This window comes from Tenrec ecaudatus, chromosome 7 (genome assembly GCF_050624435.1).
Source record: "Tenrec ecaudatus isolate mTenEca1 chromosome 7, mTenEca1.hap1, whole genome shotgun sequence".
NCBI lineage: Eukaryota > Metazoa > Chordata > Mammalia > Afrosoricida > Tenrecidae > Tenrec > Tenrec ecaudatus.
The window spans coordinates 98034724-98060910 of NC_134536.1; the positions used below are offsets into that span (position 1 = coordinate 98034724).

The following is a 26187-nucleotide window of genomic DNA, read 5'->3' on the forward strand; positions in this document are numbered from 1 at the left end:
AAGGAGATTTGAAAAAGCTTGCATACATCAGTTAATAACATGTAATTTAAAAGACATCACACTTTACTTTAAAAATGTTTTAACGTCAAGGCATATCCAGCATTCTTTTAGAAATACTTTGTAGGAATTTTATTTCTTTGTCCTATTCATTTAGTTCAATTTTCATTAAGCTTGTGACAAAGGTTTCTCAATTATTTTTCCTATGCTAAAGCCTCAGTAGTACCCCATTGCTAAGACACATCTTGTGGAAATTCCTTGAAAGGGCACACCAAAAAAATTCCTGATCTGAAATTCATGAAACAAATTAAATGTTCTTCAATGTTAAATCAACAACTTGAAGGGTTTGCCATATCCAAGCATTTATCTTTCACAGAAGTTATTAAAAGCTTTAAAATCAAATTTTCGTGTAATATGCACATCCGTGAAGCCACTGTGAGAGAAAACACACCGAAAGGAAGGGCAAGCTGAGTCATTAATGTGAGGTGGGCTCTTTGCGGCTTTGCAGCCACTCTGTACACAGGGAGTCCATGAAGGTGAGCATTTACCTGAAGCCCCTGGCTGTGCCTGCTTTTCCTCTCTCAACTCAACTAGTGCTCAATCTCTAGCCATCTGGAGCTGGACTACTCCAGCTTAAACCAACGCTGAATCAGGAAGGAAACAGAAAACAAGTGGGAGAGAAAAGGTTGGAAAGTCAATCGGACAGTCAGCAGAAGCAAGAACATTAGGACAGGCGATCAGAGATGCTAACTAAGCACCAAGAAAGAACATATTCAGAAAAGTGCAAGCATTTCTGTATGTTCAATAATTAGACATACTTTATGATGTTTTACATACACATGTCAACCTTGTAGGAACTGCTACTGAACCTTTCTCCGGGCATTTGTAACAAGTGGTCTACATTATATCTTTTAGAGTATAAAACAACATAATTTATCTGAAATAAACTTAGAAATCACATTTTTAACACAAATACCTTAAACTTGTTTCCCACACTGATGAAACTGAGCTTTCCTGCTTTTTGTTTAGTATCTTTGTTGTTATTTGTGGATGACTCAAACAATTCTCGAACAAACTTATCTCTGGATTCACATATTAAGGACTCAAGAGACATGTGTAGGGCATCATTATTCTTCTCAACAAACTGGGTCTGAAAAATCAAGAAGCAGGAATGATTCAGCCTCTCTTGTGATAATATTCCTTACCACAGTGCCCTCCCAATGAACTTACTGTGACGAGGACAAGAACTCCAACAGGGCCTGACACGTGTGTGGCACAATGGTTAGGCTGCAAACTAAATGTCTGTAGTTCAAAGCCACCTGCCTCCCCCTGGTAGATAGTTCACAATCTGCTCCCCTAAACACTGCAACCGAATGAACTCGGTGGGGCTGTTTTACTGCATGCTACAGGATGGCAGAAAGTCAGAGCCGACTTGATAGCATCCACGAACAACGATGAGGAGCATCGGGTCCAACAGGGGCCAGCAGGCAATGTAGCTACTGAGCACTTAAACCATGGGAACGGTGGAGGAGCTAAATTTTATTTGAATTAATCTCCATTTTAAACTACATCTCGCTAGTGATAATCATGTTGGACAGCACAGTTTCACCATCAATCCAGCCCTCCCCTTCCACCCCCCAAGTAAAAGATATACTCACTGTTTCGTAGCACACTGCTCCTGCAAAATGCCTAATAATGAAGCCTTCATCATCCCTAATATTCCTATGGACTGCGAGTTTAGATTTCCTGGGAATCTGAAAAACAATACATAACCTAGTCATTGATTTATCAAAAAATTACGTAATATGCATTTACAAAATGTGTGCTATAAAGTATCTTCAAATTTACAAAGGAACTTATCACAGGCTCCAAAATTACATTTCTTTTAAACTTAAAATGTGTTTTAAAGTTCCAATGAGATCTAGAAAATATTTGGTTCTAATTTCTTAGAGACAAAAGGAGCACGATATATATATATTTAATAACAAGTACATATAATGGATTGTGATAAGAATTGTATGAGGCCCCAATAAAATGATTTCTTAAATAAATAACAAGCACATATAAGATGTAAGAGGCATTTTTTAAATTAACTGATTTTTGCTAAATAAAACAGGAGGTCTCAATATGGGTTACTTACTTAGATTCACCCGGAGAAGGCTTGTAACTCTCACTGTCTATTTCACTTACCCATCAGGTGGTTCTTCATTCACAGTCAGAGCTGAGAACCATTACTTCGAGAGTAAAACCCTGAAATCAGTCTCAAGCAATTTGACCGATTTAAACCATACATCCTAACATACTTAGACAATAGGCCTGTATTTATTGGAGGAACCCTACGGAGCAGTTCTACTCCGCACATATGGGGTCACCGTAAACTGAAATCGACTCAAGAGCAACCAACAGGTCACTTGAGAGGTGGTGGTGGGGTGGGTTACATCGTCAGCAGTGCCAGGGAAACCACAGGCTGCTCCTCAGCTCGGGGAAAGCCGGCCGGCCAGCCTCAGAAGCCCCAGGAGCAGTTCCACTCGGTCCTGTAGGACCACTGTGAGGCAGAATTGACTCAATGGCAGTAGTCTATCAAAGTGCAACATGTCTTACGTGTATATTGTTTATTAATTTGGAAATGCTTTCTGAGTCAAAATTACATCTGACCTCAAACTAACCTTAGGTTAAGAAAGAGAGCGAACTAGGACTTCTCATTTAAACGGGAGCAAACTAGGACTTGGGGGGGGTCTTAGGTGGCTAACTTAAGATCAAAGAGCTAACAGACTCCATGCTGCTTTTCTCTCTGTAGGGGATATGTGAGAGTCTGGGGCCTAAGCCAAGCTGCCAGGACCCGACTCCCCAAGCTACCACGTCCACACTGGGGGATTCACAGCGGCTACTTACCCTCTCTTTGTTATCAGTTGGGCTGCTAACCTCAACATCATCAGTTCAAAATCACCAGACGCTCAAAGGGAGAAAGACTAGGCTTTGAACGCCCAGAAAGAGTTACTGTCTTGGAAATTCACATGGGCAATTCTGCTCAGTCCTGCCAGGCAGCTTTGCATCAGAACTGACTCTATGGCAGTGAGGTTTTATTTGTATGACTCCTACTAGTAACTACCTAATATGATTGTTGTGAGGATTGTATTTTAAAAGTCAAGCAAAACCTTAGAGCAGTGTCTAGCACATATTAAGTGTTCAAGAAATGATTTCTTTAAATTTCTCAAATTAATAGAACAAAAGCAATGGCCTATACATTGCCTTGCTCGGTTCTAAGAAAAGTGGCCACAGCACAGGCCTGGCACTTGCTGTCCTTTTGGTTAGAATTTCATGAGCAATTTGCTATCCGCTACTAACAAAAATGCTAAGGGTTCAAACTCACCTGGAAATTGCACAGAAGAAAAAGTCTGGCAATCTGCTTCCTGAAAAACTACAGCCCAGGAAACCCTACAGAGCAGTTCTACTGTGTGACCCCAGCATCACACGCAGCGCGGGATGACTGACGACAGCTAACAATGACCAGGGGCGGAAGGACAGATGCAGACAGACAGATAGATCTCAATCATCTTCCATCTTATTCCGGAGTTGATGAGTGTATACGCATTGCTCTAAACCAATCGAGTGAACGCACAGAAAAAAGGCTCCGCGTTTCAAGGACTCTTTAGGAATACAAAGTTCCAGGTTAATGGGAGAGGAGGTTGTAGGATTGAGTCCGTAGAGAAGGGTAACAGAATTACATCAGTTTTCAAACAAATCCACTTGACCTTTGGCCCACAGATTCTTAACTTGGCTAATGAGGCATCGAAACAAGAACGCCCACTACCCCTCAATCTCCTGGGTGCACTACAGCACCAAGTGCTACCCTATGGTCAAATCTCAAAATAATGTATGATCTGGGAGGCATCTGCCGGTCGGTTCCTTAACTCCACTAAGCAGTGTTCTCTCCTTGGCGAGTGTGCAAACACTTTACCTGTTGCTGTGTCTGAAACTGACATTCCATTTCTTTGGCGCTAACCTGGCTCTTTCTGACCCAATAATAAGCTGTGCTTGTATTATTAGCCCCAGTGAGACTGATTGACTGTAGCAATTAGAATTGGAGCTGCACAGGAAATGCACACAGTGTGGCCTCAGGGATACCTGGTCTCCTGCCCAGTGCTGCACAGGTTCAAGCAGAGCTCTCTGACCCACAGCAGTTGAGGGAAGCAGGGTGTCTCCCTGCTGCTCCGTGTCTATTTCCCTCTAGTCCTGCTAACGGCTCTACTGCCTCTGCCTCTACTCCCTCTCCAGAAAAGAAGACCAACACGAATCTGCCAATGGTCTAATACAGACTGCTTCTACCAGTCAGGGCATTATTCTAAAGGCACAAGCGTCATGCTGGCCTTACACGTGGACAGACAGAGGGCTGTGACCTAGGATCCCTTGTGATTCCTGACGTGTGGTCAAGGGCACAAGGAGACAGCAGGTAACTCTCTTCTGTATCACAGATGGGGAAAGATGCCCAACATGGTAAGCAACTGCTGGACAGAGGCAGTACCCTGTAGACAGAGTTTTTCGATTCACCCACCATCTCCATCACCGCCAGTCGCTGCAGTCGGCACATCAGCTGTCCCATCACCACTGCAAGTTAACACTTAAGCCTGCTGGATACACCCACTTTCATTCCCCCCCCCCCCCCAGGTCCGGAAGACTTTGGTGTGTGACCTCTTAAATGTAAAGCCTGGAGGACTCTCTGATCTCATACTCCAGCCTCTCCTCATACCTCTTTCCACCCAGAGGGAAAAAGCCTTCCTTAGAAGATCATCAGCATCAAAACAATGCATCGGCATTGACAGAAGATGCTGCCCTGGATATGGTACAGTCATTTTAAACCCCATATAATGGGGTTTAAACATTTCTTTTCCCATCCCAAATTTACTGCTATTGAGTCAACTCTCCAACTCAAAGAGCCCTAATAGAACAGAGAGAGGTGGCCCATGGGGTCTCCAAAGCTGCAAATCCTCATGGAAGAAGCAAGCCTGCCACATTTTCTCTAGCGGAGCAGTTGGTGGCTTCCAACTGCCAATGTTTCTGCGAGCAGCTGGACGATTGATCCAGGGCCCCTTTCTCTTCCCAATTACCAGTCTCAATTTTGGAATGGTACACTCACAGTGAGCCGGAAGTGATCCTTATGCTTCTGGTGAACTGCAGATGTAAAATGCTGGTCACTTGGCTGGGGAAGCCGGTTTTCTTCATCCAAAATATCCAATATTCCCACTAACTTTGCTTCAATTAAATCTATTCCAATGGGGGGGGGATTTAAAATGTTTACAATAGGATAGAAACTTAACATTATAAAAATACATAGTTAATAACTGATCACAAATTTCAAGAACCAGTAAGAAGTACTGTAAAAGATGGCTCTATACAGTCTCTAAAAGTCTATGAAAGGTAGACATCTAGTATTTCAAACCTGACAATTTATTAGAAAATGAAAAGATATATTTTACAGAGGCAAAAGGAAAAAAAGTCACTCCATAAAGAAAGCAAATTAATCTAAATATATTTCATCTGTAAGCTGGGACAAGAAGCTAAAAACCTAAAACGATCTCCTGTTCCAAGTGGCATCTACACTCCAGATGAAGCAGCCCCAGGAAGCTTTGCAGACGCCGCTTTTCTCCTGCCGGCAGACATATAGTCAAAGTGCGCTCACAGAGCAAATCTACCCAGTAACAGCGCGTGTCCTTGCTCCTTCTATCCAAGCTTGCATTTTCCATGTTGCTCCTTCTATTTGCTATCTTGCTCCTTCTATTCAAGCTTCTATTCAAGTTGAAAATTCGACAGTTTGAATTTTCCTGCCTGTCAAACACAGCTATAAAATGTGGACTGCTTAAACGATGGGATTTAAGAATTGTTGAAGACTAAGTTTCAAAGCTACGTGACACACAAATTCAAGACTCTGGTGATGCCGATCAGAGAACGGCGCTCGTGGAGAAACTGGAGGGGTGTTCTTAGCTGAGCCATTGATGGCACTCCTGATTGGTTGGACAGACGGTGACGAGAGCTGAAGGACAAACAGGAGAGGAGTTCCACACAGCCCCCGGCCCAGAGGAGGGAGAGGATCTGGTGTGCCAAGTGGACTTTGCAGGTAAGATAGGCACGTGCTCTGATTAAAGTTACACTGATAAAATAATAGCACTATTATTATAATACCGTCTTGTCCAAAGCTAATGCATGAGTACTATATGGTCAGATTGCATTATTTGATGCTTTTAGAGATGGGATCGGAAAAGGAAAGGTGACACAGTGCTTACTGGAAGTCTCCAGGGAAATACCTGACAGTTAAAAACAGAGAATAAAAAGGCAGATGCGGTTCTGCCACTGCATAGACGTATCTGGATGTGACATGTAGAACTTCTGGAGCCAACCTGTAACCAGGTCGAAGACACCGGCAACGAACTGAGGGTGGAACAGAGCTACTCACAGGAAAACCAAGCCTGGCCAACGCGCGGAGCCTGGCCAACTGGGAACTCATGCGCCCCTCTACTCCTCAAGCAGCTCAATCTCTCCAGTAAGTGATTTCCATTGCAACCTCTTCAGTAGGAAGATGTCCATCATCATACGTAGAACAGACTTTACAAAACTGTTCAGATAATCGAGTTTGAGGCCTTGACAGAAACCACTCAAGAACCTCTCCCAAATATCATGATCTCAAGTCCCTTAGCCAGTCATAACAACTACAGAGGACAGAAAAATTACTACTAAACTCATTCACTGTATCTTCCCATATATGCTGAAAGTAGAGCTACATCATACATACCTATACAGTCCTGGTTATCGACATAATGTACTTCATTAACTCCTAGGCCTTCTTTCTGATAGAGTTCTTGTTCCTAATAAATGAAATAATCACAATAAGCATACTTGTATTTACTCTGCAACATGAAACATTCTGTGTTCTGTACCATGTCTGCCTATAACATTTATTGATTTGTCAGAGTATAAAGATTTCTATCAAACTTTGAGATAATTAAGGTTTATTGTGCCAACCTGGCTGATAAACACGTGGGATTAACTGTAGGACGGAGAGATAAATGGCTCTGTGAGCCTCGCCTTTCCAGTTCCTGGGCCTCTTGCTCTCCAGGGTGCAGATGCCTTAGCCAGTTCCCTGGTTCAGCTGGCAAAGCTCACTTCCTGTAAGACATCCCTGAGGAGAAGCCACATGGACCTACCCCGATGCAGCCCTGGGTGCTGGAGCAGCCGTGTGGAGACCCCCGCCAGCGCTGATATGATTACACATTCACTGACTCAGCTTTCCTCCTGCAGTCATATCATTGTGTGTGTTTTGTGAGATGGAGGAGGACTTTGTAGAGCAGTGTAGGACAGAGGGGCTAATGTTGGATTTATGGGCTTGACAGCACTGGGTTGGGAGGCTTTCTTAATGTACACTTACCCTGTATATAAAACTCTCTTTTATACATATGAGTTTCTGTGGATTTGTTTCCAGTTTACCCAGACTAACATAAACTACTCTGGGATGGAGAGGGGAATCTTACAAGACACTAAGGGTGTGGGGGAAACCTTGCCCAAAGCAATGTGCTATTAATATAAATGGTTAACAGACATTTATCTTAAAGATAAGCACTTTTCTTGAAGTTTCCAGAGCAGTGATCAACACAGAGAACCCTACTGATAACCACTCAAACTCCAAAACCATGACTTTGAAATATCCTTTGCAATGTTAAAGTTGGGGGACTTCTCAGTAAAACAGACTATGTGTCAGGGCCAGATAGTAAATACCATCAGTTGGAAGATCATACAGTCTCTACCAAATTGCTGTACTGTGTCACTGGGTGAAAGGAATCACAGATAATAGTAAACAAAGAAATAAAAATTTATTTGCAAAAGAGGTGGCTAGCCAGATGTGACCCCCAGGACTGTAGTTTTCTGACCCATGGAATTTTCAAGGGAACACAGGAACTTAATTTAATCAATCTTTAAAGTATATATATATATATATATATATATATATATATATATATATATATATATATATATATATATATATTTTAAAGGAAGCTTCCTTTTGAAAGTATCTCTTACATGTCCCAGTAGCCCTATTTTCAAAAATTGGCTAGTGTCGATTCTGACCGTCTGTAGCAAGACACCCAAATCAAGTAAAGAGCGGTTTGCTTTCCCAGACCTTCATGCTGATAGACAATGGTGTCATTAGGTGCTGACTCACAGCAACTCTATGTGTGTGACAGAATATACAAGTACATACCAAAGAATATACAAAGTACATATCATTTGGAAATAAATGTAATTTGGAAAAATGATGTATGAACCAAAATTGAGTCCCTATATTTAATATGTCTAATATCTTCATTAAATATATACATACACACATAACCATTGATAGATATGACATGCAATGGGCTTAGATTAATGTGTGTTTTAACAATCTCTGATTGTTGAAAACATTTCTGTCTTTCTAGAGGGTACTGTCCAGTTAAATCCAATCCTGAATTTAAAATGTACATATTTAAGACTATAATAGAAAATAAACATAAATCAAGACACGGTTCCCTCTAATACAGTTCTTCTTTGTAAATACAACCTCTCACTAGGTTTTATGTGAAAGGCAAAGGTTAGAGATTGCTAAGCAGAAAGGATGCGCGTAAAACATCTCATGGTAACTGAAGAACGAATGCAGTTAGATGAAATATTTTTAGGGAAAATATCTCGCTCAGAAAAGCCATGGTGTTGTTAGAGAAGCACTAGGCTGGTAACTGCAAGGTATGCAGTTCAAACCCGCTAGTCGTTCTGCAAGATAAAGATGGGACTTTCTATTCCCATAAAAAGATACTGTCTTGGAAAGCCAGAGGGGCAGTTCTACCCTGTCCTATAGGGTCACTATAAGTCAGAATTGACACGATGGCAGTGAGTATACTATATAAGAAAGATTTTCTCTGTGGCACAAATAGTTATGCTCTCAACTACCAGTTGTAAGGTTAATGGTTCAAACCCATCCACTAAAGCCACCTCAAACAACAAGCCTGGCAATATGCTTCTGAAAAGTTACAGCTGTGAAAACACTATTAAGCAGCTCTATCTAGAGTTGGAATTAACTTGACAGCAACTAATGACAACATTATATACGTAAAGGAGACCCAACGGTGTAAGAAGTTAACAAAAGTTTGGCGGTTCAAGTCCACCTACATGGACTTTTGAAATATACTCTTGTTTCTAAAAAGCCAGGCATGTGAAACCTAGTGGAGGACCGTCCTTCTGATATACATGGGACTGCCATAAGTCGTCCTAATGTAGCTGGTTATATAAGTAAAGTGTACAAACTTAGAATAGTGCAGGAAGCCCATAAACAATGAGACACTAAGGATGGGGGAGGGAAGCTGGAATAGGAAAGAGATATCTCACATTCCTGCAACCATATAGACCAACAGAATTCTGGAAGACAGCAGTTAGAACACAGAAAGGAGCAGTCTTGTTGGCCAGCAGCCATGAGTATAAGCTCAGACTCCTGTGACCTTGTAAATGGCAGCATGTACAGAGAACTGGGTTTCTTCTGTAAAGAAAATGCAAGGCTTGAAGACCTCTGAAATTCATTTAATTCTTGTGTCTTCATTCAGTAAAACTTATCTCCAAAAGTACAAATGAGGCAAGCTCAAGGGTCCTGGTAGGAAGCACTGCAGGTGTGAACGATCAAAGGAAAAAGTAGAGAGACTAACAACAAATCACCTGAGGCAAAATCAACTTGACAGACTTGCACTTTTGTACTCTTTAGATAAACATAAAGTAGCTTTATTCGACTTGGGATTTTGAGTGCCCGCCATGTGCACAGTAATTTACTAAGGAGCAGACAGTTCTTTATCGGACTGGAGACATGCCCAAGCCAAACGCTCCACAGCCCATCAAAACTCCTGGCTGGAGGGTTTGCTACCAGAGAGAGCATGTCGAGTGGGCAGAAGCAGAGAGACTTGTCAGAAGGGCAATAATGAGAGTACAAAGCTGCTTAGAAATAGACAACAGAATTAGAAAAAGAGACAGCAAAATTAAGCTTGATAAAAATCACTACTAAGAAGCAATGGATGTTCCTGGCTTCTGACGAAGCATCTAGCAAGGACTGGAGCCCAGAGGTCCAGCAATGCCCGAATTGAGGCCAATGTGCCTGAGCAGCAGCAAGACTTTAGTGATGACCTGGGTCACCAGGCAAGGGGCACACCTCTGGGCCTTGAAATTTTAAGTTGCTTAATATAATTCTTAAATATAATGGCAATTACCTCCTTCAGAATCCTTTCATTAAAAAACTGTTGAAGTTTTTCATTGCAATAGTTGATGCAAAATTGTTCAAAACTGTTATGTTCAAAGTACTCTGAAAATATAAAACCAGAAGCAAGAGTCATCACTAGGGCAACTTCCTACTCAAATTCCCTGCAGGATAGAAATTTAATACGTCAATGCTTAATTGAATATTAGGTAAAAATAAATAAATGTAACTGTTCTATGCTACACAGATACTTATTTCAAAACTTGACTTTTGTTAAGAATTAAAGTAATATTAAAATACCTTGTTTCAATTGACAAAAAACGTTTGTGTCATACGGAATATCTTAATATCTTATGGCAAAGTATGCTAGAGATAAACCACTTTTAGCATAATTTTTAAAGCAGGAATTATTAGAGTACTCCAGGTTAATTAAAACAAAAAAAGGCTTAAAATATAGGAGCTTTGAAATATTTTTGCTATTGGATCTAATATTTTATGTATCCAATCTATGGATACTAATTGCTAAAATTAAGAAAGTGTACTAGATAAACTCTAAGCTCATTCGAGGTCTAACTTTTTTTGTGTCTCTGTGTGTACTACATTAAACGGCACAGATCAGGAAACAAATGTCTGAGGACTGTGAAATCCTCATTCAGTCACAGGTGCGCCTCTGCATTCAAACAAGAGGTTTACTATGAAATCTAAAGCACCCAATGAATTAGACTGGCAAACAAAAACTCTGCCCCTCCTAAAATGTGAATACAGACACCTTCCTTAGACAAAGGCAAATAAATCACAAAGGAGTAAGATGCCACTCCTCCACAGCCAATGAAACAATAAAGCCCAACTCAAAATTGGTCCCCAAAGTCAGATTTATTTTGGAGATTTTACAAGCCTTTCAGAAGAAAGCAGCGACACTGAGATGTAAGAAACGCATTGCAGGTCAGGTTGCACAACTTCAAAGGTGATCTCAGATATTATTTATTTTGGTCTTCATCTGGTATAAAATTAATTTGAAATACCTATTTTTTCACAATTAAAGCTACAAATTTTATACAAAATAATCAGGTTGGCTTATAATCAAGGTCAGCCTACACCCAGCTTTACATACTAGGCAAATATCACATTCATGCAAATGAGAACACTCTGTACTTTCTGCACAATTTTTCAAAGCACATCAGAAAGTATATTAAAAATGCTCGTGACTTAATTATGAGTTTGAGTAGCACTCAAGAGCTTACTTTACTCATTTGTATTAAGAGTTTGGAGCCATCCCTTTATGACAGTAATTTCAATAACCGTGTTTAATTTTAGCATTAGTGTGACCAAAACATACCATGAATTTTTCAAAAAGCATCAGCTTCTTATTTAAACTATATTATGAAATGTACGTTTGTGTGTACAGCTTAAAGTATATTAGGTAAAAAGTATTACAAGAGAGACAAGCTCACTTTTTAGTATTTTATTTTACAATAATGTGGAAAACCAAATGAAAATTTATTGAACAAATACAAAGTCACAGTTATACTCACCAAATCCAGCAATATCTAGAACTCCAATAAAATAGGATGATGTTTCAAAAGGGAAGCACTGATTTACTCTGTTCACCACATGATCAAAGAGATGGCTGTAGACTGTCTTTGCCAAAGCATCGCGGGCATTGTTGGCTTGCTCCACTTTCAAGGGCACCCTAGTACAGGAACATGACACCAGTGAGAATGCTTTGCTGTGCGGTTTTGTGAAAAGGATGCCTGACACCTAAGCACAATCACTATAAACAACGAAATACAAAGGTACCTGAATCACGTGTAAATAAGCATAAATGAGACTCTGAGAAACTGTAAGAGAAGAACTAAATGAACTGCATGCTATTAAATTAAAATATCATCTCAGTCCACTGCCACTGAGTTCATGCCAACTCAGAGACTCTACACGCAGAAAAAAATGGCTCCTTTAGGTTTCTGAGACTGTCCATCTTTACAAACAGGCAGCCTTGTCTTCATCCTGCGTGGCTTATGGGTTTGAACCGCCAACCCTATGGTTAGCACCACCAGACTCCTTTTAAAAAAACTATCACCTAAATTATAAATATAGATATATTATTGGTTATAAGAACTTTGGGCCTGAAAAAAAAAAACCCTTTCGAACCTTAATTTACACTTCCCTACAGAGCACTGGGCAGAGTGATTACGAGTTGTGCTTCTATCCTAAAGGTCCGCAGTTCAAAACTCCTCAGGAGAAACACAGGGCTTTCTACTCTCATAAACAGTTACAACATTGAAAACCCGCAGGGGAAGTTCGACCCTCTCCTGCAGGGTCACTATGAGTCAGCATTGACTCAATAGTAGTGAGTTTTTTATTTATGCAAGCTAGATACATAAAAAGTTACTCAGATAATGGTCTTCCTTTTGATTTTCCATAAATACAAAAGAAATTATACTTAACTGGGGGTTATTTTAAAATGGTAACTTGTTTATATTGGGGGAGGTTACATCTTAAAATGTGAATTATCCACCTCTATTATGTGATACTAAGTAACCACAGTGTGCCAGTACTTGATGCTGCATATTCAGACGCAGCCTCTCCCCTTCAGAAAACTACAGTCTTAGGATGGGAGAGGGGCATCAAGGAAAATTCCCAAACACTGTGCTAAAAGCTGTTGGAAAGGGATGCGTGGGGTATCACAGGAATACCAGAAAACAATACATTTCAAAGGTTCCTTGAAGTCATCCAGGTCAGTGTGACTCTTGAATCCTTTCTCAATAGTGGGGTCTGAGAACTAAAACTTCCCACAGGAGAACCCTTTCTCAAAGTGAACCCCCTGTGGACACCTCATACCCATACCTAAGCCCCAGAAAGAAATGTTTGGGCACAAAGGGCAAGTAGCAGAAGCGATCCCCCAAGGCCTGCATAAAACCTTTATGGGTCACTCACCAGGCCTCTGAGCAACTATGTGGTGCTGCTCTATATCCGCCTGGCCAGGTTTTTCTTTATAGTAAAAATAAATAACTAAGGATTAGCAAAGAATCAGACTAAGAATACTTTGCTAAGATTTTCAGAAACGTTGGCACTACGGTATTCTTATGGTTCATAGTTCTACTCTAGGACCCACTAGGACCCACGAATTGGGCTCAAGTCAATAACAACTGGCTTAAACATTCTTTTTAATCCATCTTGTTTTAATTTGTTGGGAAAGTTACAGAAATATGTCACTAAAACCCACCGACTCACTGCCATCAAGTCAACACTGACTCATGGTTACGCCCTGTCGGCTTCCACGAGTAGGACGCTTTAAGGGAGTAGAAAGCCTAGTCTTGCTCCTGCAGAGCTTCTGGTGGTTTTGAACTGCCAACCATGAAGATTGCAGGCCAATGCATAACCACTATGCAACCAGGTCTCCTCTAGAATCCACAACCAGTCTTATTTAGCAAGCGATGTAGGAGCTGAAAATTTTATCGTGTCTCAGCATAATAATTCAAATAATATCTTAATTTCCAGTGACAAAAGCAAAAGGGAATTAAAATATGACACTGAACCAAATACATGGCATATACCGAGACACAATCTAGAAGTGGCTGGTTGTTGATGTTTATCTGTAGCTATGCCCGCATTCTCTTGTCATTGCAGTTTTCTCTCAATAATCCTAAAGGTATGGGGAAATTCCATTTGCTAGGTGTTTAACATCACTTTTACATAGTACATGCACCTTTTGTTTGCATGGAAATACACTCCTAAAGTAAAATGATCTAAAGCATACAGCAAATCTTGAATTATACAATTAAGTCATATTTTAATAGTTCTATAAAAGTAAACCTCTTTTTTAGCTTATAAATTTAAAGTTTGTATCTTCAAAGAACAATTTAGTAGCTATGAAAATCCCCATCTATTTATAAGGTATTTTATTACATGAGAAGCACAGAATTTTCATCTACCCAGAGGGATTTATAAGATTATAATAAAAAGAATGAATTATGCACACAGCCCAACTTTAAGATTCAACTCCGCGACAAAGAGCACACAGCATTTCTAATGAGTTGAGGAACTTACTTTATAACTGTTCCTTTGGTGCCCCCTGCTGTCGTAAGCATGACTCTCGTGGTTAAGCTCACACGAAGGTCGTCTTGGTCCAAACCCAGTAACTCAGCACAATGCTCCAATGACTGAGTGGATTTATTCTTCAGATTACAACCACCTAAGGACATATTAATGAATACACTAACTTAATAATTTTACATCAATAAACATTTGCATATCATTTTAAAGCCCCTTTTTTAATTACACTTTATTTATATAAAACTATCGTGTATGTAAATTCTTGGTTTCACCTCACTTTTTCACCACCCTTGCCAGACATGCAGAATGTCAAGGTCACCTCAAAGCCTTCATGTAGAACAAGTCCGTCAATACTAACCTGACAGCATTTCATTATGATGATCCTGTAAGCAAAATGCACTGATGAATTAGTCTTTGTGACATATATTAAATATATAGAGACATAATGTCCTATTAAAATTGGTAAGTCTCCAAACCTTCAAAGAAAAATGTTGTGTCAAAAGTAAAATAAGTTTTAATATGTTCACTTGGATAAGAATTTGTGTCTATGCATGTGTGGACGTATGTAGGTATTTGTGTTGCTTAGAGATGAAGGGAGAGGGTAAGCAGCGGGCAATTATTACTACCTGTTCATCATAACTCTATCAATTTCTATTTATAAGACTGTTAGAAAACAATTTTATAGGAAGACAGTTTCCTACCTCACTTTTAGCCAGTTGATAGGACTCTATCACTTTTAGTGCTTGACTTTTCTCATCTATAAACTGGGGACACTAATAATATCTCATTTATAAGGTTGTTATAATTTTGAGTAAGTTAACATATGCAAAGTGTTTGCCTGGCATACAATAAATAGTGCCTGATACACAGTAAGAACTACATAAAACATAATTACTATTCCTATATTATTACTGCTAATAATATATAAACATACTTTACATTCTACAATTAAGGTAATTTTAATGGGATCTTCCAGCTCTTATACTAATCCATACAATTGTATGAATCATGCATATTGATATACATGTTGCCATCATACAAATATTTTTAAAGTCAATATTTAAGTAAATACTTTATTTCAATACTGGCTAACTCAAAAACTGCGAAGAATATGTGAAAATCACAATGGGAACCTTCACTATGACAAATCAGTAAGATAGAAGAAATAGACCATGAGATCTTATTCTAATTATCACTTAAAACTCTTACAGTGTTAGTACTGTGTGTCAGATATTAGTATCCAAAGCTCCTCACAAATATTTATTTGTTCCTCTTTTCAAGAACAAGTAGAAACTCTTGTGATCGCCGCGTTACAAGGGAAGAGACTGAGACTCTTGTAGCCACTACACGGTTGGGTCTGAGATATTCATTTTTCAGCAGCACAGGTAACTAAACCTGACAGTAACTAAATCTCTCCATTTCAATCTTCCCATTCATGAATCAGAACTCTCAGGGAGCTTCAGTGATCTGGGGCAAAGGGACAATTAACACATGCTCCAGAATTACTGTAACTTATGATAAATCCTGGCTCACATTTACGTTTCACAGATTAACCACACACAGTATTTCCTTTTTCACAGGTTCAAACTTCTTTGCTTATCATGATCTTTAAATGAAATAAAATATATGAATGGTCTGGCACATAGGAGACCTATTTTTTAAAATCATCATTTCCATTTTTCTTGGGCCCATTAACAATAAGCATAACTCGTGCCAGGTACAGCTATGCACTAAAAGCACTCCTCGTGGATTATTTTATATTTGAAGGACGTAAGGCTCGGAGGGCCTCTGGGGGGTGATATTCACATCCAAGCACTGACTGGGCTGTGACTACCCTTGTTAATGTGCAGCACACATGGTTGGAAAGCAGACTGTTACAGATGCAGTTAGGTTAAAATACAGAGGCAGTTGGCATCCTATCATTTGATTGCCCTTATGACCCATTTAAGTTTGTTCTAGTTTTTAATTTTTTTCCGCGTTCTTTCTATTGGGATTTCATCTGTTTTACTTTGCTCTTCTTGTGAGTTTGGTTTGTTGGTTAGTGCTTTTCTGTATATGAAATCGGGGATAAGAAACCCATCGAGAGAGTAACTAGACCGTGTCCCCTGTGGGTCCGGCAGAGGGTGGTGATGGGAAATGGGGAGCTAATAAAAGTGAATACAAGAAGAAAGAAAATCTCCTTCACCTGCTTGTGGGGTGATTGCGCAGCCCCTCTTGGTGTGACTAGGCCAGTGAATTGAATGCATGGGAATGATGTGCCAATAAAACTGTTGAAAAACTGACGAACTAATAATTATTTATAAATTATCAAGGGTTCCTGAAGGAGGGGGCCGGGAGGAGGGGAAAATGAGGAGCTGATGCCAGGGGCTCAAGAAGAAAGCAAATGTTTCGAGAATGTTAAGGGCAATAAGTGCACAAATGTGCTGGACACCAACAAAAAGGAAAGGAAAATGAAGCCCGTGTACTGATTAGTATGTACAAGCAAGTCCAAAACCATGAACATTGTATTAAACACAAGTCTCAGAATGTGATGTGACTGCTTCTCCCGGCATCCTCCATCTGGCTCCACACACTTCTGCAGGCGATGCTTTCACTGCTCCACCCCTTCCTGATGGACTTCTGTGCTCTTTGATTGTGCACCACATCAAAATGGCAGTTCTGATATTCTTGAGGAAGATCAAATCATGTTCCTTCTAAGTGTTCTTTCAGAGTGGGGAACAAAAACCAACCTAAGGAGGTCAAGATTGGGACAGGCGGGTAGATGGCATGAGCTTTCCCAAAGATAATCTAACAGGCCCACCCTTGCTAGCCTTCACGAAGGAGCAGGTACCTGGTTGTGATGGGGAGGCTTCTGGGCAACTTCCCTGCTATTGACTCACTAGCGGGGTTTCTATTTTCTTTTAACCTTCATAATAAAACCCCACGATCGTACTGTCTGGCCTTTGGGAAAATCTACCAAGACAACGCGCTTGGAATCCCCAAAAGGCACAACCTACTGAGCTGATCCCTCTGCATTGAAGTTAACTGGCCCAGCAGACTCCCTTGGAGGCCGCTGTTTGGATTGAGTCCCTTTTCCCCTTGCAGACACTGTGGTGAAACTAATACAAGCGCATTACTGAGACATCTTATCTGTAGCCATTCACCAATCCCAGCGCCACGTTTAAATACGTTTTGTTTGGAATAGCCCATGCATGTGAAAACTAAAACTTTAGTAGCAATACTTGTTAAATCTTACTCTCCTACATATAAGAATGGGTATGGTTGTGTCCAAAACAAACTTACCTATATGTAACTCAGTCCCACACACTCATGGATCAGTTACAGGATGACGCAAAATGTCTTACTGTTTATGTATGCTGAGGCTGACAAGTTGCTATCATCCGGCCATAAAAATATCCTTTTTCATTTGCACGAAGCACAATATATTAACATTTACCATTAGTAAAGAATATAGGCATACATGCCAATATATGTTCAATTGCCATTAATTTATCTAAATTCAAACCAGCAAAGTTGAAAAATATCAACTATATATTAGTAAATGATAGAGAATTAACATCTTTAATTATAGAGAAAACATAATGATGTGCGTTGAAAATTTTTAGAAGCTCAGCTGTTAACCAAAAGCTAGTTTAAATTCATTCAGCAGCTCCAAGGGAGAAATAAAGGTAAACTGCTTCATAACATTTGCAGCCAACAAAACCCTGTAGGGCAGTTCTGCTGTGTCACATAGGATCCATGGATTCAAAACTTGACGCAACAGGAACCAATAACAAAGTGACTTGTCCTTCCAAAAATATGAGGTTGAATATCATTGATTTGTTCAGAACAGTGCCCAGAATGACAGGTAACCAAGTATCCCTCATTTGGAAGATTCATCAAACAACACCTGATAGTCTAGGAACCTCAAGGTATGTATTAACAAACCTGCATGTAAACATATCCAATTACATATGACCAAAAAATAATGAAATTTCTCTGTAATTTTATGCCGTTTATACAACAAAATCAAAAGTCAACCTGAAGTGCTGCCGGCTTCCTCAAAATCAATATTTCCCAGGTGCAGGACACCAGCTACTACTCGAAATAGATCAAGCTTCTCTTCATCACCCAGACCGATCTTCTTCATGGCTGTGCACATCCGAATGAAATCCCCGTGGTCGTCTAGCAGAGGGTCTTTCAAGGCGCCCGCCTTAAGATGCTACCAAACAAAAGGTCACCTATCAACTTGTTTCTATAACTCCAATAGAACACACTTCCTAGTGCGCTACTTAGCACATGCAAAATGAAAGATTTTCTATGGCAAAAAATGTAGTATTCTAAATAACAATCAAAAGGTGAATGACCAAGTAAGTATTATGAGGTTTCTCTACATTATTTCTTACCACTGTATGTGAATCCACAACTACCTCAATAACAATTTCCGTTAAAAAAAATCAATGGGATGTTTTCCAATTGAATTATAATTTCAACCCTAAGATATTTTAACACTAAGATATTCCATAAAGATATAAACTGAGTGGAATTAAAGAGAATATCATCAGTTAAAACAGCCGAATCCACAGATCAAAAAGAAATGAGGTAAAAAACTAGTATAAATGTATTTACATTAGACACTTAGCACTGCATGGCCTTCAGGTTAATTGTCATCGGCTGCACCAAGAAACAGGCTGATAGTAGGTGGTTGACAGAATGTTTTCAGACTGAGAATACTTTTTAAAAATATGTATTAATAATCATTATGCTTATTTCAAGGATAATTTATGCATTCTATTCTGTTGTACATAAGGTTGCTCTTGATCAGAGCTGACCCAAAGTTACAAGAATTTATATAATGACTGAAAGCATTTCAGAAAATTAATAGTATGGAGGTTTTTTTGTACTTCTTCCTAAAAGAATATACTCAAAGTACACATTTGTTGAACTTGTAGCAAACTAGGAAAAAGAGAAGGCAGTCAAGTCTACAAAAACCAGAAAGAGGAACATATAAGGTACTGGATACAAGATGAAACTAGGAATCTTCCAGAATTTCTGAGTGAAGCAGTACAGTGAACCTTTAGATAACAAAATCAACTGGCCATTAAGAACCTTACAGGAAAATTTTCCAAAAAGCTCAATGGCTTCCCATGTGAAGTTGTAATTATCTTTCTGCAATATTTTTAATGTTCAATTATGCTTGTTCAAAATTTCTGGAAAATGTCTACGTAGTGAAATCAATTTCATTCTGCAAAGAAGCAAAGGAAACAACCACATGCAGGCAGATTTAAAAGAAAGCACATCATATCATGCAGAATTTTTAGTCTCCCAATTGAGTGCTTCATTAAAATTGTTTAAATCAAATGTAATAAACACATTGCTATTGTGAAGACTAAGAATACTGCATTCTCTCAAGAAGGACATAATTTTAAAACATTCTAATAAAATTAGGGAAAATATTCTAATTATTCAAAATGATCACCTCATCCTCCTGATAAAGAAGACAGAAAAAGTAATTTAGAGATATTAATCCACTGCTCATGTATGTACATGTAAACAAACAATAATGTGATTACTAACAGACAAGTATGCTGACTCAAGAAATCAACCACATTTTCTTCTTTGGAGAGTAAACGCTGGTTTTGTTTCCACTCTAATCAGTTTTCCCCAGGTCAAAAGATCAAATGTATATTATTATTTGTTCCTTTAGAGTAGCTGTAATATCCCACTAAGGAATGTTTCTATTATCTTAAAATAAAAGAATACAGTTTGTATATTATCAGGATACTTCACAAAGCCTTATTAAGGCAAAGAAGCATTCCATAATAAGTATTAATGCTACTTCTTAAAATGCCAACCATGGCTAAAACATAAAAATTGTGATTTATAGTTCAGAAATCTCTGCTTAAGATGAGATATAAAACATACACATAAAAACCAAACAAGACTCATCTGCGTAGAACTCAAAATAATGGAAATTTGTATTTACTTTCTATTCTTCTCTATGACTGACTCTATTAAAGCCATAATTCTCATCATTCTCATTTAAGCATTCAAAAATAAGTGACTCATAAATCCCACAGTATTATAAACCAACTACAATAAAACTTGTGCAATTAAATATTTGACATAAACATTTTGAAAGAATTGACAAAGACAATATTAAATAGTATCTATAATAAATCCCTATTTATCATTTCATAATTTAAACACCTTGGATATAAAACTTAATACAGCTTATTACTTAAGGACATTGAATAGAAAATTATAAGTGATCGTGGATTTTAAATTCATGATGTAATGTCTTATAAATAACACTTAAAAGTATAATTGTACCTAATTACTCTTAGAAATAGTATAATTTAATGAAATCAATATATAACACTATTCATAAGACATTACAGAAATATGATGCTTGGAAAATAAATACAGTAATTTATAAGCAAGAATGTTTACTCAGTTTATTATCTACTTCATGACTTCAACCTTGATGTAGACAATAGAGTGTAAAACATATATTTGATATTTCTGTACACTGTTATATCGGAAGGGGCTTCAAAAAGTTCATTTTAAAATTCCATTATCTTTTCATTTTTTCATAAACTTTTTGATCCCCTAGTATTCTATATCCCAAATGGGTAGACCATGTCAGAGCAAGTTTCGAAAGTGCTGATAGTGAGTGACTCTTTGACAGTTTAATATGACCATATTTGGAAAGCATATGCGGAGTAGCCTGACCTCTCCAAACCTGCTGGTTCCACGGGAACAAAAGAGGCACTGAGTGCTGCACTGTGAGAGATAATGAGATGAACACTCCAGTTTCCCTCCCCTTTTTTTTAATGCATTAGGCAAAAAGTAAGATACATTAGGCAAAAAGGAAGATATCTTTCAACGTGGCAAATATGCACTGAATATTTTAACAAAAAATAAGTCTACTGTACCTCAGGACTTTTGCGGTTCTGTAAAATCTGTTTGTCAGTTTCTTTGTTAGCAAAGTATCTAGTGCAGCCTCGGTTTAAATACTATGACAAAGAAATAAATAATATTAATTAGCAATATAATCCATAAGAATATAGGAAAAAACAATTTGTTAAATAGGCTAGCCATAAAGAACCTCAAAATAAAACCTAAGTATTGCTCTCTCAACTAAAATTAATACTGGGATATACCAGTTTATTCTTTGTAATCAAACCAGAGATCTTAAATATCCTCTCTCTCTGAAAGATTAAATTATTACAAATCAATTCCACAAAAATTTCCTATTTTTAAAGAGCAGGAATTTTAAACCTCAATACCAAGTATCCATTTTAAAATACAGTTCATAAATACTACAGATAATAATGAAAACTGCCATTTAACTTAAAGATTCACAAACAAGGACCTTCTTTTGGGGTTAATATTTTAAGTAATATTTTAAATTTGGAAAAAATAAGAAATTCTAACCTTCACTTTCTGAAGTTGGAGGGGGGATGCTAAGAGTCAGTTAGTCAAAATATCTTTCATATTTACTGATAGCTAAAATTAGATACACAAAAATTACAATACTTCCTTTATTGGGCCTTTTTAAGTATTAAAATAACATTCTTATTTAAATGATTTACTTTGCTGCCCAGAAGTATTTAAAGGCCAAAAACTTTTAAAACACAGAATAAGAGGATCAACTGAGAAGAAAATCATGTATCAGTTTCAAAGAGAATAGCCATCCACATTTGCTGGGGGTAGATTAGTCAAGATGAAGATGGAAAATCTTAAAAGACAACTCAGCTTTTCATAAACCACGTCCCTATGATCAGCCTGTGTCACGGTATGACTTGTAAAATTAAATACACAAAAAAATCAAAATAAATACCAGGAAAACTTTACAGCAAAGTTTTAATAATTTGGGGTATAAATAAAGAATATAGATAATCCCCCAGTATAATGAAATAGTAAAATGTAATGAAATTAGACAATGATAGGCAGAGTGAATGCTCCTACCCTAGAATCTTTGTTGGGGGAGGGGGTAGCAGGAGAGGGAGGATAATAATGGTAAAGCATTGTCAATTGACTATTTCAAAAATAGCTCTTTTTAGTAGGATAACAGTAGCTTAAACATGTAAAGCCAAAGCAAATATTTCTTTGCTAGCAAGTGTCTTAAACCTTCCCCCCCGCACCACCTCCAATCCCAACTATTCTACTGAATATTTGCCTTTGTTTTCTTCAACTTTTATATACCTAGAGAAGTTGTAAGTATTCCTATCATCCATTCCCTTTCTATTCAGGCTTTCTTTACATCCAAGGAGCTTCACATGCCTACATGGAGCCCTGGTGACGTAGTGGTGGCAAGTTGGGCTGCTAACCGCAAGTCAGCAGTTCGAAACCACCAGCAAGATGACACTTGCTACTCGTATAACGATGTGCAGCCTCGGAAAGTCAGAGGGGCAGTTCTACTTCCCCTATAGGATCACGAGCCAGAATCAGCTCAATGGCAGGGAGTGTGGTATGCTTAGTTTACATGACTACAGGGGATGCGTCCTTACATGCGGGAAAAATATTTGAGAAGTTCAGATAACAGAAATATTCTAAACCTTTTGCTGTCTAAAGTACATGTGCAGTTACTACAAATGTTTTCAAATGTATTTCAAACACAAATGTTCTCTTTACTTAGTAAACAAAGAGGACAGTTGTTTCCTAATGTGGACGGAGTGATGCAAACAAAACAAAAATCATGAGCCCGCCTGTGGTGTTTGTTGTTGTTCACAACTTGATCCGTATGTGATCACTGGGGGCTCAGCTAAGCTGAAGGGAAATCCGGGGAAATTACCAACACTCTTTCAAGTGACTTTAATGCAGAATTATTTGGGGAGAGAGGAGGTAGGATAGGGATATGTATATGCATGCATCTGAGAGAAATAGCCAAGATAGAAGCTGTACATGTAAGTGACCACCGACCAGACTCTCCTAGAAGAAATAAAATTCGGCCTGCTGGAAGGTCCTGGCCTTCTCTTGGGATGCCTGGCACTGGCACACGTGTCCGCGCACACGGACACTGAGAACGATGGCGCGGGCTCCAGGGAGAAAGAGGCCAGATGAGGGAGCAGCTCTGTGCTGAGAAAGCCACCCCAGCAACACTCCACTTCATTCAAAGCACAGCACTTTGCATTCCTTTCCTAAAATTCACACGGGGCCATTTACGAGCACATTATAAATCATTGAACGAAGGGGTGAACTATACCAGAGCTGAACTGCATGTCACTAAAGCTGTGGGAAAAAGGAACAGAAATGCACATTAGGCTTGCCTGGGTCCTCACTGGCACCCCTAGACCCCTCTGCAACCGAACCATGTATGTGAAGAAAAATACACCCCCGATCTTCATTTTTTCAAAAGGGGGTGTCCCGGCGACATGGTGGTTAAAAGGGGCAGCTGCTAACTAAAAGATCTGCAGTTGAAGCCCACCGCCACTCTGCAGGAGAAAGGCCTGTAGAAGAAGAGGAAGCCGCTTCCACAGAGAAGTACAGTCTTGGGACCTATGAGGCAGTTTTGCTCTGTTCTACAAGGACACTATGAGGCACATCAACTCAAATGCCGTGAGTAATTGTAAAACACAGATATAAAATCATCGCGCCAAAAATGCATCTTCTATTTTCAAAATATCATACTAGCCGTTTACTTTAAATGTAGTGAGATCTAAAAGCGGGATGTAGGACAATCTAACAGACCTCCAGAGAGACAGACTGACACAGTCCCTGCAACAATGGACTCAAACATGACCGTGACTGTGAGCATGCACCAGACAAGAGGCTCTCCCTCCGTTGAGGGTAGGGTTGCAATGAGTCGGAACCAACTCAACAGCAACTAGCAGCAACCAAAGAAGGCTGATCATTCAGAAGTATATTAAATGATGCATTTTAAAACACTAAAGCTTAAATTTTCTGAATACATATTAGAAGAAACGTGAAATGCTGAGGAGCTGGGCTGCAAAACTCACTCACATAAACTCTCTGCCAATGCTTCTCAAAGTGACCCCTTCTGGATTTCTGAGGCCAACTGTTTACGGGAGGAGAAAGCCCAGTCTGTCTCTCTCGGAGTTGCTAGTGGGTTTGAACTGCCAATCATGCAGCTCACAGCCCAGTGTGTAGCCATTATAAAACCAGGGCTACATGTTGTACACATAGGGAGTAATAATTAAAGGTAATCATGTGTGTTCTAATTCTAATCTGGATGATTCTCATTTAAATAGGAATATCAAAATCCCCGGTTGTAGTGTGTGCAAAACAGACAGACTGAAGTCCTAAGCTACCATGTCCCAACCTGTGGAAATTTGGAAATAAAGTTCTGGCCAAGATATAACTAGCTTTGTTTAAGAACAGGCCGTTAGAATGGGCCCTAATCTCTTTATCACGCACGTCCTTATAAAAAGAGAAGGGACACAAATGGAAGATAGGTATGTGAAGGAGGAGACAAGGAGTGAAGCTATACTCCCACCGTCCAAGGTCTGTCTAAAGCTAAGAGAAACCCAAAGAGCAAAAGAAGGCTCTTTCCCCAGAACTTTTGAAAAGAATATAGCCCTGCTATCACTCTCACTCCAAAGTCCTAGCCTCCACAACTGTGAGGCCATGAACTGCTGCTATTTAAAAGCCATGTGCCCGAATGACTTCAAGCAGACTCCAATTCAGAGTGACCCTACGGGCCAGAGTAGAACTGCCTCTTGTGGTTTCCAAAGCTGTCCATCTCACCTGGAGCAGAAGCCTCATTCTTTTCCCTGAGTGGCTAGTGGACGAAAAATGCTGACTTGCAGTAAGCAGCCCATCATGTATCCTACATCACCACCAAAATTTGTGATAATTTATGCCACGCACGCAGCAGCTCTAAGAGACGAATTCACCTGGGTAGCTTGATTCAACCTGCATCCCTTACCCTCATCTGTGATTCCCATGACAATCACCAGTTCCAGAGTCAATTCCAACTCAGCGAGATCCTGTGTGTGTCAGATAGAAGGCAACTGTGTTCCGGTGGGCAGGTTATCGATGACTGGTGCTTTGGAAGGAGACTGCAAGGCCTTGCTTCTGAAGCACCTCCACCTTTTGAGTTAGGAGACAAGCACATCTGCACCGCCCTAGAACTCCATGTACCCCCTCACAGGGACACTCTCTCTCGCTGAGACTCTGGACATTACGCTCACCATACTGCCAACCTTCTTGCAAGTGGACTCGGCATTCCACAGGAACTTCTGTCCTTGGCAGCTCTGCCTCTGTTCACCCATTCCATCTTCAGAGTCTGGATTCTGGCACATGCGTCTCTACATTATGCAATCTCCTGGGGAAATCTCATCTACACCCTGTCATAGTTTTAACACCACCAGAAGACTGACACTTTCCAAGCCTGCATCTCTAGCACTGATAATGACCTTACCTTCAAGTTATATTATACCCAACTGTCTTCCAGATATTTTCACTAAGATGATTCCAACTGAACTCACCCTGTATGCCTGACCTTCAATCTGGCCCCAGTGACAGTATTTACATCTACCCGGAAACTGAGTCAAAAATTGAAAAACCCTTTCAGACTTGTCCTTCTCATACCGTAATACATGTCCACGATCTACACATTTCCCTCCTAAAAGTTTGTGTATCCCTCTTCTGTTATTGCCATTGCTGACTTAACTCAGGACTTGAAAACTACCCAAATCAGGCACAGTCAAAATCCTCAGTGTTACAGAGAGAAGTGCTTTCCACGGGGGTTCCAAGGCTGTGCTTTCGGACACCTGTCTTCAGGCGTGTCTTCCAACCTATTTTGATTAACAATCAAATGCTCAGCCATTTCTGCCACCCAAGGGCTATTTAGATACGTAGAACCTCTCGTTTCATCTATTGATACAGTACAGGTTCCCAATCATTCCACCACTGGTTTTAATTTCTACCTACCTCCT

General features: G+C 39.4%; 1 protein-coding gene across 2 annotated transcripts in view; it reads right to left on the reverse strand.

Moving 5' to 3' along the window:
- MYO6 (myosin VI) overlaps positions 1-26187 on the reverse strand; it is a 172449-nt gene that overhangs the window by 44423 nt on the left and 101839 nt on the right. For both annotated transcript variants that reach the window (XM_075554867.1, XM_075554868.1), the window contains 9 exons: positions 21220-21300; positions 18323-18503; positions 14297-14441; positions 11782-11939; positions 10263-10354; positions 6782-6854; positions 5132-5259; positions 1656-1751; positions 974-1147 (listed from right to left, as the gene is read on the reverse strand). In XM_075554867.1, the coding sequence (XP_075410982.1) occupies positions 974-1147; positions 1656-1751; positions 5132-5259; positions 6782-6854; positions 10263-10354; positions 11782-11939; positions 14297-14441; positions 18323-18503; positions 21220-21300 (1128 nt within the window). The remainder of the gene's footprint in view (positions 1-973; positions 1148-1655; positions 1752-5131; positions 5260-6781; positions 6855-10262; positions 10355-11781; positions 11940-14296; positions 14442-18322; positions 18504-21219; positions 21301-26187) is intronic.